Source organism: Grus americana, chromosome 7, assembly GCF_028858705.1.
Source record: "Grus americana isolate bGruAme1 chromosome 7, bGruAme1.mat, whole genome shotgun sequence".
Classification (NCBI taxonomy): Eukaryota; Metazoa; Chordata; class Aves; order Gruiformes; family Gruidae; genus Grus; species Grus americana.
This window is the reverse complement of record NC_072858.1, coordinates 6,577,769-6,594,911: the sequence shown is the minus strand read 5'-3', so window position 1 is coordinate 6,594,911 and position 17,143 is coordinate 6,577,769. Positions and strand designations below refer to the sequence as shown.

Here is a 17,143-nt window from a genome sequence, read left to right as displayed (position 1 = left end):
GTTTTCTTCTTATTAAAGGAAATAAGTTTACACAACTTCAGTATTAAAGTTTAATATCAAACAATTTGCTCATTGTTACCAATTTTCAATTACAAAACAGGCTCCAAAAAAATTTCATAAAATATGTTTAACTGGCTGAACAGAGTTAAGTGTGTTCAGACTGCAAGGGTAAATATCCATAACTTTTTGGTATAAATTATCTACAAAAACTGGTATAAACAATATTCCAATCTTAGTATGGGTTCCATCTAGGATTAGACAAATTTCCATAGTGACCTCCACAAAATATTAAAGTTCATTCCCATTAACACATTTTTGCTGCTGAAGTCTGGCTTTACGTAACGCCTCCAGTTGTTTTGCTCTCAGCCACCTCTCTCTTGACAGCGTTGTCTGCCCCGCGCTGAGAGACAGGAACCTAGATGAGCAGAAACAGCCATTAAATAAGAATTTGTTCGTGCCTCAGGTTTGATAAGCTAATACATCACAAAACCAGTTCTCTTTCAGTGTCCTGTGAACGAGAAAGCAGGGAAGAAAGGGAGGAGGAAATACTTTGCCTAACTAAGGATCTGTGACAAGAAGAACAATGAAAGATGAGATTCCACCTTCTGATTGCCCGCCCACCTCACACAACTACCCTCAAACTGCAGACTATAAGCACTGACTTCGTTCATTACCAGCTTGCTAGGAAGTCTTTAGTTACAAAAACCAGCACCACCCACCTGGCTACAAGCAGAGTTCTGTGCAGATCGTCAGCTGTTACGCTCTCTGGGTCATTCTTGCGCATTTCTACAAAGTCTTCTTCCACTGCCTATAAACAATACAGCATGTAATTAAGTGGCAAAAAAGAATCTTCGTGACCAGATAAGCTTTTAAGGAGCTAAACACCATAATGACCCTTAGATTACAGAAGAAACATTTCGAACTCATTATTGTTGGGAAGTGAGCCTGAGTAAAAATAGGCTAGTTCTCATCTTTGAAAAGAATTAGCGTTCAAAAGGAGTTTTAGAAAGCAGGGGACGTATAAAGTATATACTGAAATAGTCAGGAGTACAAATCCTTGAAGGCACATTCAGGACAAGAAAATGTTTCTGTTTGGTTTTTAGAAAACTTCAAGGCGAATCACTGACAGGGAGAGCGACAAGAACGTACAATAACTTTCTGTTAAGGTGCTTTCTATCTGAACGTACAGTTGAAAACATTAGTGAAGTCTTCCATACCTTGGTCACTTCATCAGATATACTGTAGTCCAGCAGCCTCAATAAACTGAGATAAATTCGAAATTTGTTCAACACAGAAGGGAGCACCGCTGTTAGGAGGCTGTTCATATACTCTTCCATGTTTGGTGGAATTATCTGTGGCTGTAAATGGACTTGGCAATCTGACTGAAAAATAAAATCACATAACATCTCTTTCCACATCCTATTTTTTACTATCCCAAGACTATTTCAATCTCTAAAGCAACCGAAGTCACTATTTCCCAGAATTAAGGTACAACAATTCATTCTTTAAATATTTAACGGCTCCCTTTCTGAAAACCAGTGTGAAGTCCTTATTCAAGCAGGACTTAGAGGTGAGAGAGCAAACACTCAATTCATAAAGCCGCAATGCAAGAGAGCAGACATTTTTAAGCTTAAACTTAGTTCTTCTAGGGTCAACGCCAGATCTGTTGCTCTTTATTTGTGTGCTCATCACCTTAGAAACTACTGTACTAGAATAAGGCTTTGAGAGGAGCACTCACGTAGCTGCAGGCTTCGTCCATTACTGGGATCTTGTTAGTAAGTTCAGTCAGCACCTTGCCATCGCTGTACTGCTCAGCGAGGAGGAGGGAAGGGCAATCTCTTGGTTCTCCTCTGAGCTGGTCCGCGAGAAGGCAGGAACCAACCAGTGCTGGTCCCATACCCACCCTGCTCACAGGACAGTTTTCCTGTCTCTCTCTGGAACGGCCCGCTCTACCTAAGTAGCTACCAAGTGTAATTATTCCCCAAATTCAGGAAGACCTTGCCATACCGGTAGGAGTGATCGGCCCTCTGAAGTGATAAGGACATTAATATTGCATGGGAATTCCATCTGGTGGTAATTGAAGTCATAATCCACCTTCTGCCAAGTTATCAGATTACCCAGTGCTGTCACATTATGTACACCTAGAAAAGCAAGAACAAATTCTCTGACAACTGGATCTAAACAAATGTCAGACCTGATTTTTGTTTTCCAATCTGTTTTTAATGAGCAGCTGGTAGAAAAATTCTTGCAAGCATCCTGTTTCTTTCTCACTCTGTGGTGTCTTCCATACAGAGAGAACCATTTCTTAAGAGCAAAATTAAAAATCCTTGAAGGATTTCAAGCCTAAATTTTATCTGGCCTAGTATGCGTGTTAATGTTTTCATCAGTCCTACAAAGCCAGATATCTATTTACAAAGAAAAAAAAAAAATCTCTCCTCAAAAGAGGACTGAACACTACCAATTATCTGACAGCAAGGGTAATTTAACAGTTCAAGGGGAGAGATGGGAAAAGTCTTGTGGGATAAAGAACACAACAGATAGGCTAGCAAGACCAGAACAGCTGAAAAACATACTCGTCGCTTTGCCAAATTGTTATAGAAGTCACTTGCCTTACCTGGAACTGAGTTATTTAAAATCTAGAAAGTTAAGATTGATGAATTAACTGGTTAACTCTTGGAACTCTCCCTCTGAAATACTGACATGTACCTGACAACTGGAATTTCTCTTCAGCAGTGTTACTGCATCAAATGACACATCTATTGTTATGTTTTTGCCTTTAATGAATTACTATTGATTTACTATGCTGTAAATAAAGGCAAAGTTAGTAAATAAAGGCAAATTTATTCTTATGGTTTACTTCTGGGACATTTTCCCTTTTGAAATCTCTTAAACTGTAACTTCCATGAGTTCCAAACCAACTACTAGATCTGAAGATATTTATTCTTCTCTAGGATTAAATTTTGTTCCCGACATTCGTACGAGAAATTACAAGTGCTTATTTTTTACTCTAAATTCAGTAGAGAACATCATCACACCAACAGAAATGAAATAAAATTAACAAGCCTTTTTTATCTGCAACTTTTAATACTTAAAATATTACTTTTCATTAAATGTTGAGGGTTTTTTAGACATTAAGGACAAACATTTTAGAAAACCTATAAGCCAGCACAGCAAGATTTTTCTGTAAATGGGAGTTTCTCATGTTGTGACTTTTTTTTTTTAAACAGATAATGCAAAGATTCCTACTAGTTTTACTATTTTCTTTAGTGCAATTTTATAACTTCACTAGACTAACAAAAAAATATTGAAGACTCAAACCCAAGTGACTAATTTCAATGAACAACTTTTAATAGCAGTAATTAAAAAAAATAAAAAATTGTGTTTCTAAACAGAATCAACCTGACACCTGAACCTCACTAATTCTGCCTAAGTGTTTGAATGGAACTGTACTCACGAGGGAGACCCAACAGGCTTATAGTGAGACACAGTCTCGCAGGTTTGTCAAGATATTTTTATTTTAAAATAAAGTCACTTCCAGTGATTTCCTATTCCTCTTTCCTTGAAATTACCACAGATATCCATACCATGTGTTCTCCAGTTACTGAACTTTTCATAGGTACTGCAACTCACCTGGTTTATGTAGGTTATAATTAAATTGCCTAAAGCTCTGTAGAAAGCTTACTACACAGCACTACATCAACTTACAGATAGAATCATCATTCTGTTCCAGACAGTAATAACTATTTCTATCTCCAGTTTTTAGCTGGGTTTTCAGGGATAGTTTCCATATATAAGTCAAAGTATAAAGCAGAAGGCAGCAGCATACGCTTTCCCCACTTCTTCATTCATTATGACAGGAAACCGAAAGGCCATTCTGATGAATCAGAGGTATTTTAGTCTGAAGACTTACTGAAATCATTGGCCTTTTCCACTAAGTGTCAAAGACACCATCCAGAGTTCTCTACAATGGAAACAAAGCTATACTAAACAAGGAACCATCTGGTTTCATTTATTGGTCATTTGTGGGCTGGGATAGAGATTTTGACTCAATATAAGCATTTATGAGCAAAATACCAGAAAATTCTAGAAAGTAAAGTATGGAAAAAGCCCCCAAGAGATCAAGCTGTAAGTTGTCTGAGAAGGCTGCAGACTAGCAGGAAGCTAGCTCAAGCAATGAAATAGGATATGGAAACCGCAAACAGTTTTGCAATAGAAAGTTATCACTGGGACACAATTAGCATCACTATCTTAAAATAGATCAACTTTTAAGCTTCCAGGTCTACCTGTTGCGTCAAGCTGTCCTTGCTCGAGCTGAGTCTCATCTACTACCAGGGAAGTGTTGCTGGCAAGCTGCAATACCCCACTGACTAAGCGATTTGCTGTGTAGTCTTTGTGTGGGATAAATCGTGAATGGTTCATGTTTTCAATGGTCATTTGTAGGCGATAGGACTGCAACGAAAAAAGAAACTAATCAGCACACTTCCTCTCCTCCAGCTTCCCTAGTAAATACTGCTTCCTTTAGCAAGAGTTGTAACTTGTAAACCTCCATAGTAAATAAACCAAAACTCGTTATCACAATATAGAATACACTTTAACCCAAATGTCCAAATGCTAAATATTTAAAAAAAAATTCCAAAAGAAAAATAATGCTGTTAAGAACTCATATCACCTATGTTGCACATCTAGGATGAGCAAAATAACAACAAAATTTATTTCAGCAATATATGATTATTATAAACGCAAACCGAATTACTGCAAATTTTCTGCGGAACAGTATCCACAAACTTGGAGATAAACGGTAATGACACGATAATTAAATGACCTAAATGTCCAAACATATCAATCCAGAAAAACAAAATAAAGCATGCAGCATCTGTCTGTCAGTTTAATACTCATGAGGATCTGATTTTATTCCATATTCATCCTCAGTGACTAGGTAAATAGAGACTTCAACTGACAGGAAAGCCATATCTCCATTTTTATCTGCCCTCTACGTGGATAGCAGGAACCTTCCTTTAAGACGCCTGCCTTTAACTAAAATGTTGCTTATGTGGTTGAAACAATTAGTCCAACAACTAGCATCAGAAATATTAAAGCACTACAATGATATTATTCTTACTGCTGGAACAAGCTGCTGGATAATGCGGTATAAGTGCTCTGTGAAGATGCTATTTCTTGGACATCCGCTCAAGTTGACAGTGAATTTTCCCAGAGGAAGCACATCTCGTCTTGCATAACTAAACCAAAAATAACACAGGTTAGGCAAGCATCTGATTAACATGGTGAATACAGGTATCAGTTTGAATGTTGTGCAGTATCTCTGATAACTGGCAGGATTTCAAGATAATACATACATAAATAAAAGTCCAATTTTCTTCCTTCTCCAGTGTCCAAGGAGCTAAGTGAGGCTGAAGGCTGCTGTGGAAGGCTTTGCAGCACTGCACAAAAGCAGTACATTTATAGTGCTTCAGGTCCTGCAAATGTGCCTTCTAGACTTTCTGTTCTCCTTGTGCTCTACTGTCACTCAGTAAACATACTTCTTCATCCTTTTCCTTTCTCATTGCCCAATCTCAATTTCCCTGCTTATCATGCTTGTTCATTTCCTTTACCTGCCCTCAGCTTTCCTCTCCCTCTTCTTACTGTATATCTTCTCCCCATTCTTGACAAATTTCAACTTTTTTGTGATATCAGCTAAGAGAGAAAACACATTCTAGTCTGTTAGAGCATTCACAGTCCAACTAGAAAGAACGAAGTGTGTGCAGAATAAAAAACAAAATGCATACTGATATTCGGATATTGAAACACTTATATTTACATGGGGACAAGGGTTCAGGGCAGACTGTAAACATAAACACACCATAAATCTTGTCAGCTCATAATTACGCTGCCATGGCATTATGGTTGGCTCTATGCTCGTACCACCTGTGTTGGTGAGTTTGAAAACCATAAAAGACATGGTTTATTTACCAAAAAAATTACTCTTTTTCTTTTTTAATTTTTTTTTAGCAACTGAAATCCATTTTCATTTTGAAGAAAGATGAAAATGAAATATGAGCCTGGCAACTACACTACCTATTCAAAACATATTGTCTTAAGTTTCACACCTGAAATTTTAATGAATCAAAGAATGCTGCTCCTTCATCCAGTGACAGTTTAAACCAACATAAGAGAACATTAAGCAAATCCACTTTAATCAGCCAGGAAGATAGATCACAATGCACGCACGTTCTTCTACAGCGTCAGCGCAGGTGGAAAATTTCTATCATATGCTAAATGGAAGTCACTCGAACTTACGGTTAAACATGTCTACATTTAATTAAACAAATTCCCAGAATGTACCTTTCAGTATTTTTTAATACCTAAACAATAATTATTGCAATTAGTAAATGCAGTCTTTGAGAAGCCAGATGCATGTCCTATTCAATACAAGAAGCTAGAGAGAAAAAGATGTTTTCATGCCTCTGTTTAAAAGTCTTATCTTGAAGATTTTGTCCAACTCTCAAAGGAACACTGAAAGAATATACTGTCACAAAACCGGCCTTTTAACAAAACTTACTGTTATTTCACGCAATGAAAACTGTTTACTGTGTCTATTATGACAGGACAACTCTGGCTGGACAAAGTACTACTGGAAGAAGTACTCTTTAAGCTATTTCTGCCATTTATTTGTCGAGTGGTGAAGAACCCCATAAAAGGAGATTTCTTATAAAAGATGAATATATAAATTCTCAGCAAACATCTAAATACTTACACTGTAGAGATGAGATGCAATATAAGGTATTCAGCAGCCAAACTGTCTCCCAAGAGGGCGTGGGTGAGAAATCCAAGCAACTCTGCTCTCACTGGTGACAGCTCAGCCATGAAATTAGAAACAACTGATAAAAGAGCAGAAGACAAGTGTCAGAAAACGTGCTGTTCCTCATTCTCTTCCCTCTATGTAAATCTTACTTCCTGTTACAGTTTGATGAAGAAAAATGGTTACTCCAAAGCAGTCTAAGAAAAATAAACAAATGTTCGTTGGTTTCCAACCGAGCAATTACTGGCTTTGGATAACCTGAGTCACTCGACATTTCCTTGGAAATGCTTTTTTTTTTTTTTTATATCGTGTAATGCGTTTCCAGAAGGCTGTAAAGTTTGGAGCCAAATTTCTAAAATTGATAGCCTATCCATACTATATTAAAGGCAGAAAAAACCAGAAAAACACCCTTACACGTAGCACAACCCAGGACAACCAATACAAGGCATGCAAGGAAGAAAATTATAAATATCAATTAGAGGTTTGCATACAAAATAAGTCAAATAGGCCACAGGGAATAGCATAGTTGCTTAAAAATAGAATTGCCTTATTTTCTTCACAGTATTATGATTCTTTATGTTGCTGTTAAGTTTCTTATTTTTGCCGTTACACTAAATTGGAAATCTAATTTTCCAGCAATTCACTACTCCATTTGAAAACAAATAAAATCCTATGGGTGAACAACCTGGTAAAATCCTTGGGCATGTAGAATGCAAAAAACAAGTTTCATATAAATCACATTTATTTCAGAAAAATAAACACATAAGCATCACAAACACAAGCACTTGCATCTTGGCCAGTTCTGTAGGTTCATCGGTTTAAAAAGATTTAAATTCAACCCCTGCCATCAATGCATTTGTCTCTGAGCAACAAAGTATTTGTTCACATGTACTAGGAAACCGCACATTTACATGTACACAGAGAGAGGTCAAGTTCAGGTACTCACAGGTTTTACTCTCCTCTTCATTAAGGCAGGCAGGCAGTAATGGGTTAATGTGTTGTAATTTCTGTGCCAAAATCACATGGATTCTGGGAACTAATGAGGCTGGAGGACTGTGTACTCTCTGTTCTTCTGCCGTATCCATACAGTCCATAGGATCGAGGGCTGAGCTGTCCCTAGAAAAGGGCACAGTGCAACTGGACTTAGAAACATTCCACACAAATTTCTCTCCATCTGACCAAGAGCAGCTGGAACCAGGTCAAGAACATCAGAACAAACAACATCCCCTCCCAGCTCCTGATAATGCCTCCCATATTCAAACTACCTTCTTCATGTTTTTTATAAACACCCTATTGGATTGGATAAATTGGGTTCTATTATTTTCAGAAAATAATAAACCCTTACTTTTCTGAAAAAAAACCCCAACCTAAACACCCCAAACAAAATCACATTTATTATTTGTTGCACCATTTAATAAGATGTAGCTTCAAATAAAATGTTACACACTGTTCTGTCCTGCATGTACTGAATGACATCTAAACAGGAACTTATTTAGGAAAATAGGGTAATGATTTATCACATTTGTCTGTGTATGTATGTGTTGGATTTTCATATTGCACCGAGCCTGACAACAAGATCTTATAGACAGTCACATAACAGCTCTATCACTGGCTGAGTAAAAGAAAAAAAAAGAGTAAATAAGTCCTAATATACCTCAGCTCAAACTTGAAGGTATTACCTCTTAATTTAAGAGTTCAGATACACAAGCTTTGCTCTCCCTGATGATGCCTTACAAAATTCCTGCCAGGTGGTTTTCATTTGTGATGTAGAAACTAAAATCCCTGAAGTGACTACATCAGATGATAGTAAAGCTTACTACAGATTTAATCAACTTGTACCAGTTTTAAAAGCTGAAAGGCTTCCTAACTTTAAGCCCTCTTCAGCAGTCCACCAACTATTAACTCTTTCCATTAAAAGAAACTTATTTGGTTTGCATTCAAAATGTTGCTAAATGCCACCATTTGTCTATTTGTGATAGAATGACATGCAGGAAAAAACCAACAACCTATGACAGACCAACTGAGCTGTCAGTCTGGGATTAGCTGTCAGATGATAACCAAAAGCAGCTGACCAGGCTGAGCTAACTTTTAAGAAGCTGGCACTATAGTGGATTCACACTGTACTCTCCATATTGTACTTATCAGAAAGATAAACAAAATCACCAACAGAAATAATTTAAAGCACAATGGTTCAAGACATCAGTAGTACATGTTAGATTGGTCAACAGTTTGATTTTAAAAATTGACTACTACTTGCGTCCTTCTTGATTAGCTTGTATTTTGTCTAGCAAGTAACTGCAGAACAGCAGGTGAAATGGGAAGTTTCTATCAGCAGTATAACGTGATGATATACCTTAATTAATGGAAAAAAACCACCCAATTTATACTCATTTTGGTCACTTTCACTCTCCATACAGACAAGCAATCTTTTTTTTTTTTTAAAATATTCTACAGAATTGTTTATGGTAACAACTTTCATGGGCTTACAAATTATTTCAAAAGGATATTTTATAATTTTAAAGCTTACTTGAAAGCTTTTTTCACTATTCATTCACTCATTGAAAGTTTAATAGGCATGAAGGAGCACAAAACATTTAGCTACAGAAGCACTTTCTGCTTTAGAGACTGAACAACAACCTAGAAAAACATGCATCGTGTATCCGAGGGTAAGAACGCACCAGAGTACAACAGACTGCAGGTTACAGTACGGTGGATCTAACACTTTCCACGTGAAGCTTTTTTTGAGCAACAAAATTCCTCTCTTAAGTGTAATTGTTATGTATTTACGCATTTCCCTGTCTGTATTATGAGGACAGCCAAAATATTTTGCTCATTGAAATAAAAATTTCCTTCATTTTAGGACCAGGTATCGGGGAGCCTTACCTCTCTTCATTGTTCACTATGCTCAGCACCGGATCCACAGACAATATACCATATACCTCCAGAACATCATTGACTTTGAAGCTATCCCAGCTCTCATAGACCTACCACAAAGAGAAAAATAATAAAATACAGAGGCAGATGGGCCAGATGCAGGACTGCACATGAATATAGACAAAAGGAAAAACCTCAGGAGACTCAACTGTAGATTGAGCACAGTTGGTGTGAAGAGGTCCCTTCTAGACCTCGGAGTGTCAGTAAGCACACAGTGGAAAAATGAGTTTCTAGGATTGCATGCTTTTTCCTGTTGCCATTCTTTTGCTATGCAAATGTAAACAACTGTATTCTAATCCGATTTATCAGGATTTGCTGAATAAGAGAGCATTCAACACACTAACAGCTTCGAAATTTTATGCTGGAAGTTTCATAGTCAATATAGGATACCAGGGAATCAATTTCAAATATGACACAAAAATGCGCAGTGTAGTGTTTTGCTTGTTCTGTCACAACTTTTTGCTTTAAGAGGACAAATCCTAAAAGCAAAATACCAGGAGACGGTATCAGCTACAGACACCCTTGAGCATCTAGTAACATATTTTTTCATTTTGTGAAGTGTAGAATGCACAAGCTCTAATCAATGCTGTTGAAAGACTTCAGCAATTCACATACAAAGGTAGTGAAAAGAAACAATGGAATAGTGAAGAGAAACAATGTAATTATCTGTAGAAACAAAATTCTGGACTTGAAAGATAATTTCTGTGCCTATAAACTAATGTAAGACTTGGATGCTGTGTGCCTCATGGAGACCACAGCCATGCTCATCATCTCTCCACTTTAATTACCTTGACAAGACATGCTGGTCCCTTCTCTCCTGGCAATGGAAAATTTAAGTCAAGTGGAGGGGAGCAGTTGGGAGAAATGAGATGGTGACCTGCCGAAGCTTCCGTTTCCAATCTCTTCGGCTCCACACATCCATGGATATCACCTCCACTGCCTGAAAAATAAAGGATTCATAGACTCTTTAAAAAGAAATGCAAAAGTGAACAACTTTCTTCAATGAGCAACACAGAATTAAACTAATTTAACAAGATGTCTGATGCAAAAATATTTTGTAAGCAATATATTTGACGGAAGATATTCTTACTCAGAATAGAAAAGTCTCACAAATGTATATTTTACATCATCAAGATAAGCATGAGTAGTGGTAAAGATCTATGTACATGGCCAACAACCTGATTTTCAAAATGTAATGCTTAAACTGTGTGAATGAATTTTTTCTAACATTGGTAGGACTGCAGAGGTACAGTTTCTGCACCTCAGTCAAAAAACTAGATAGTTATTAAAGGTAAGAGTAAGCATCAACAAAGCAGTTTACATTAAAAATCTCTGTAGATTTTCAGCAATAATAAAGCTATAAACATCTATTCTACAATTGATCAGTCTGAGTATGCAGACAAAACACTCTATTTAATAAAACATTTGCAAACTGGTAAGAATACAAAAAACCCCATCTGAATTCAGCTAATGAACCTGATAGACGTATAACACCAAACAAAAGAAAGCAATAGCTTCTACAATTTTTTTTCTTTAACAGGACCGACAATTTAAAACTAATGACTTGCTCTTGTTCAAAAGAAAACTTGCCAAAATCTCCAAGAAAACCACCATGCCAGTGGCATCTCCACAGAAGAGCATCAAAACAAATAGTTCACAGACTGGTTACAAGATAAACAAGAATTGCACACCATCTGAACACTGCTAGTGTTCTAAACACCATCCTCTTAAAAGGTTTAATAGCTTTTTTCAGGATGTCTGGTATTAATCTGGTTCCTTTATGAAGCTGGATTAGTAAATCTCATGTTAGAATAAAGGTAAGGCTGGAAGACATATTTTATATATATATTACTGTTTGTAGCAAAGCAGCACCTAATTGACATGTAGCTTGGCTTCAATTTACACAATAACACGTACGGTGCAAGAGAGACAAGATTACATGATTTTCCCCAGATTACCATGAAATCTGCAAGAGTGGGAAATTAAACAAGAACTCCTAAATTTCAGCCTGCTGCTATAAATTGTGTGCTGTTAGATACAAAAGGCAATACACAAGTGCTGCTGTACAAAATAATAATTTCAGGAATTAACTCTAGAAAGTGACAAGTCATACAGTATACACGAAATACCGTAGGCTCTCCCACACCACTTCAATTAAAATCACTGATGACTTATCAAAGTCACCAATTTAGTTATAAAGGCTGCAATAACACTACTGATTCAAACAATTGCAAATATTTCAGGTTTTGAAAATGAGATTTCTGCAAATTCTGGAAAGATATCACAGTAACTATTCACCAATAAGGACTATTACCCATATGCTGCTCTTTCTGTTTAGATGGATGTAGATCCATATCCTCATCTTCCTCATAGCTCCTCTTGTGGCGACTTGGTGTGTAGGATGTCGAAGGACTAACTCGAGCTTGACTTGCACTAATATATGCGTATAATTGAGGATTAAGGAAAACTACAGACTCAGTTGAGAAAATTCAGGCAAAGTAAGTTTTGTTTGCTTTTTTTTTAAAAAAAAAATTACTATTATCCTATGTGAAGCAAGACATTAAAACAATGATTTGAATTCTTATCTAGACATCATCTCTTTAGGTACATCAATAACCTGCTTAAGCACTGTATAGCAGTCATTAACTTTACTGAAAACTAAAACCCACTGAGTACTATTCCACTACCAATCTTTAAAAAAGGTGGGTTTTTTAAGCCCAGAAAACATGCTGGTGGTCAGGTACAACTCAAAATCCCAAGAATTTTTTCTCTCCCTTAAAGGATAGCAAATCTTTAAATATTATTATAATGTCTGATACAATTATTATTATTATTTTAAAAAGAAACACACAGAAAATATTCACTTACTTGTAAGGTATTAGCAATACCACACTTTCAAATCAATTTTGAAAAAGCCAATACACTTTTCCTTTTCTTAGCATGATGGGCAAACACTGAAATCATGTTCAGTATTTTCGTAATAGTTTGGCTCACTTTAAATTTCCATTGCTGCAAGCTTCATTCAAAGACTAATTCTTATCAATCATTTTATTACAAAAATTGTGTTAGCTTATTTTAAAATTGCATTGGCATTCTGTGCCAATGACAGTTAGCAGTTTCCTTAAATTCTGAACTCAAAATATGAAATAACAAATCATATTAGATTTACCATCAAATTCGTATCTTTTTACAAAATGCAACATATCTTAGGCTTTCTAGACTTCTCCTCCACTCCCTTGGAGGAGAAAAGAATATGAAACTCCTAAAAAGTGTTAAAAGAACATGTATCCATTCCATTCAGACAATTCAACTTCCATTTACTAGAAGAAACTAAAGAGATTTGTTTCTCCCCAAGACCTTCCTGTACTCATTGAGAAAATGACATACTATGGTCAAACTATTAAAAACGTAAGACTTTAATTTTCCAGGAATTACTGTCTTAACATGCTCAGCCACAGGTGTTTTTACAGGCTCTTGTAGGAGACTCATGATGTAACAGTGTCCTAATTTAATCAGAAAATGCCAACAGAACACCCATGACTTAACTGAAGCTTCTCATTTTCTAAACATTTGCAAATAGAAATTAACAAAAATTTTCAAGACCCTCCCAAGCAGACGTGAAAATCTCAATGCTCCTAAATTCATTTGCATCCTCTTTGTGCATATAGGACACCACCAAATTTTCCTTTTTACTTTTTCTACACCTACCACCTCTCCTAATTCACTCAAAATAAAGGAAACTTTAAATAAACTTATCTCCTTCAATCTAATGAATTAGTTGGCAATCACTGTTTGTATAACAGAGCGCTAGCTCAGTCAAAAGATATTTCTTTCACCCATGCTGATTCGCCAGGCACTGGAACGCAGTAGAAAGTCTGTCTCTCCAAGGTGACTGTTTGTGAGGAGTTCAAATCAATTTCCTGCTGAGGCTAGAATACCAATAGAAATGTTGTTAAAAATCTGATTGCAGTTTGGGTTTTTTGTTTGTTTGCTTTTTTTAAACTAAACCCACAGATTTGGTTACTCAGCCAGAAGTTACAACAAACATGCAAGACTACTCATTAAACAGTGAATCCAAAGAGTCTGTATCTATAATGCTTTGATTCTAATAGTACTGTGCTACCAAAAGTTAATTGTTTTCCACAGAAAGTTTCAAGATCAAGAGCGCTCCTCTGCCCCTTGACACAAAACAAATTTTAAATACAACAGAAATGTCTTAAAGTCTGCTGAACTTAGAATGCCCACGAGCAGTTCAGAATACTCCGCTTTCCAAACCCGAGATTAATTTTGCAGTATCTCGAGGAATCCACTGGAGAGTATCAAATAAGCCACACTGCACTTACAAACCATATCCTTCTGTCTAATATTTCATCTCAAAATTTGTATAACTTGTATAACTTACCCCACATTCTGCCACATCTCTGTATTTACCAAAATGCAAAACCTGTCAAGAAGGAAAAGGCAATGCAATCATTCTGTTTCTGACAGCATCCTGAATATGAATTACTTATACCAAAATCATTGCAGTCTAAAGTCCTTCAAAGACATACTGCCGAAGCTTTCGTTACGCTAGTAATTTTTATTCTCCAACAAAAACATAAGAAGTGATGTATTACTGGTGCCACTTGAGCCATATAAACAGAGTTCTATTAGATAGTGCCCAGAGTCCATAGGTTTAATTCAGAAACTAGAAGAAATACAAAGACTAGAATGCAGAAAATGCTTAACATTTACTGAAACAATAAATCACTATTTCACTTACACGTGCATTTGTGTTTGGGTCAACTGTTTCATATACTCCCATGTAAAACTCAGGATCAAACATATCTTGAACCATGCAGCGAAATTTCACTAAGCTGTTGGGCTTTAGGTAATGTACGGGAACATCATTCAGCGATGGAACCTATAAAAAAAGAGCTTATTCTAAACAACTGTTCTACAAGTGTGAAGAAATGCCCTGAAGTAAGCCAAAACCAGCACAAAAGCTGTCACCAATTTGTTCTCTGATCATCCGGTACATCCTACTGTCCACTTACTTGTCTCAAACCCTGTACTGTTGCTGATACAATCAGTTGCCTCTGACAATTCAGGGCCTCATCAGGTAACATAATATTTTCTGAGTACATCTACTGCCCTAATCCAAGCAGTAACAAAGTGAGTATATCTCAACAGTAGAGGTTTCTGCAACAGCTGTTACAGATAATAGTTACAATTATCAGACACTTAACAGTTCCCAAACTCTTCCAGTTCCAAAGCCAACAGTCCTGTTCATTTCTCAATCCTGATACTGGACTACAAAAGGAATGCATTTCAGTCATTGAAACCATATGAAAACTCTACTACAACATTTGAAACTAGCTCTTAAAGTAGGAATTATTGCAGCTGCAGTATTAAATAGAATTTATTACTTATTTTATTCCCACTTAACAGCACTTTTACCACATATTATGTACCAGTGATACCATAGCAATCACATGCTAAATTTCTTATAAAAAAAGGCTGTGGAAAACCTGTATGTTAATTTCCAAGTTGACATTGGGGGAGTCTTTCACACGTATATTTACATGGCAATGGAAAAACAGAAGGAAAAAAAATCAATGCCTAGGCATGTGGTATAACATAAAATGATGAGATTTGCAATAAAAATGGAGTTTTCTGATTTTGAAGAGAAACTCTTTGTTGAAAAAAAAAAAAACCCAAACACATACAACATTAAAATGCAACAAACACGAGAAGTGAACTATAGGAAATAGCATTTTAAGAAACATGTATTCCCTCACGTTTCTCTTCAGCAAGAAAACGTACTTTCAATTCCTTCCAATGTCGTAAATTTAAACACAATTTTGCCATCTACACTTCGATTTAAACTGTCATTGAAATACTAATTACAGAATACTCTCACTGACAGAAGAAAAAAAGAAACCCAATCATTTTCACTAGTTCTTTTGGCCATAAGTAGAACAGATTTGATATGAAAGTTTCTAATCCACTTAGCAGTGTTCCATCATACCGTTTCGTCACAGCCTTTTAGAAAAATAACAGCTTCTGAACTCAAGTGTGCATGCTTTATTTTTAAACCTAAAGCACAGCTTCCTTGCTAAACTGTGAAAACCAGGCCTGATCCAGCCCAATAAGGCACAGTTTTAGCTGAAAATGTTTTTCCCTAAAACATGAAAGCCCAAGCAGTTCTTTATTCAACCCACACAAAGTCTGCAGCATCGCAATAAAAGATCATGAGAGAAGGGGTTTATAAACAGCAATTCAGAAACTTGTGGGGTACAAACACTTACCGTAGACTCACAGCAGATAGGGCAGGCATTAACACTTTCAAAAACGACAGTGTTTGTCAGCTCCTGCCATCTACCGGATTGTACTACAAATAGGCAGCATTCAGCTGTTACGGCCCAGGGCAAAACCGTACACTGAAGTCAAGTGGATTGGCTTCTCTGGTTTGAGTCAGGATTTTACATCTTGGTTTTACACACAGAGTAAAGCAATTCAGATGTAAATAACGTATTGCAAAGTCTAGGCCTAAAATTTGGAAGTGTACTTATTATGAAAAGCACGTCACTGCAATAATCAAGAGGCAAAAAGAATGAAACTTAAGAACGGTGTAACTCTAAAAGAACAAACCAGTCTTACCCAGTTAGTAGCATTATTTTCTTTTAATTTCTCCTTGAAGTATTCAGTTACCTTCTTTTCCCAATCAGAGTTTGGAACATTTTGGGCTACAAACAAAACGCATTTACGTGAGTATAAGCATCACAGACTTGTATCCAGCATTCTCCTAAGACAGTAAGGAATTTAAACATTCACCTCTATTCCAGGCAAATGACTGCATTTTAGACTACTGTGCGATTCTATTACTTCTCACCATATACCCTTTCAGGCAAACTAAGATGAACACAGCCACTCTGGGAAGCGAGGAAAAGCTCTGAAACCCAGCTAGAAGCTGAGGTACCACTTCCTGCTTTATGTCCACTGCAGAATTTTTTATTTCAACGTGATAGTAGTTAAGATCAAGGCTAGCACTGAAACAGCTTCAGCTGAATGCACTGGTAATACTACCACTGATCAGTAATCCATGTAGCCAGCACATATTGCTCCCGAAACCCAAAATATGCTTTGGTTCCCCCCCGCCCTGCCGAGCCGATGCAGACCTCGCTGCCCGGCCCTGAGGCACCAGGACAGGACCCCCAGCCGCCGGCGACGACCGCGCACCCCCTCGGAGGCCTCGGGAACGCGGCTCCCGCCCGCTCCCGGCGCGGAAGGAGGAAGCGGCCACTCGCCCTGGCTGCTGTGCCCAGTTCACCCGGGCGCTTCTCCATCCCCGCTTCCCCCGGCCTCGCCCGCCCCGCCGCTCTCCCGCCGCTCCGTCTCCCCGTGAGGGAAAGCCCCGTCCGGCCGCCACAC

General features: G+C 37.2%; 1 protein-coding gene across 1 annotated transcript; it reads right to left on the bottom strand.

Moving 5' to 3' along the window:
* Positions 1–288: 288 nt before the first annotated feature.
* Positions 289–14,149, bottom strand: MCMBP (minichromosome maintenance complex binding protein). Its single transcript, XM_054831871.1, has 12 exons — positions 14,133–14,149; positions 12,045–12,163; positions 10,519–10,670; positions 9,680–9,780; positions 7,743–7,912; positions 5,610–5,691; positions 5,120–5,237; positions 4,284–4,449; positions 2,008–2,141; positions 1,218–1,382; positions 720–808; positions 289–415 (listed from the first exon to the last, which is right to left on the bottom strand). The coding sequence occupies exons 1-12, from the start codon at positions 14,147–14,149 to the stop codon at positions 289–291; spliced, it is 1,440 nt and encodes a 479-aa protein (XP_054687846.1).
* Between the last annotated feature and the right edge of the window lie 2,994 nt (positions 14,150–17,143).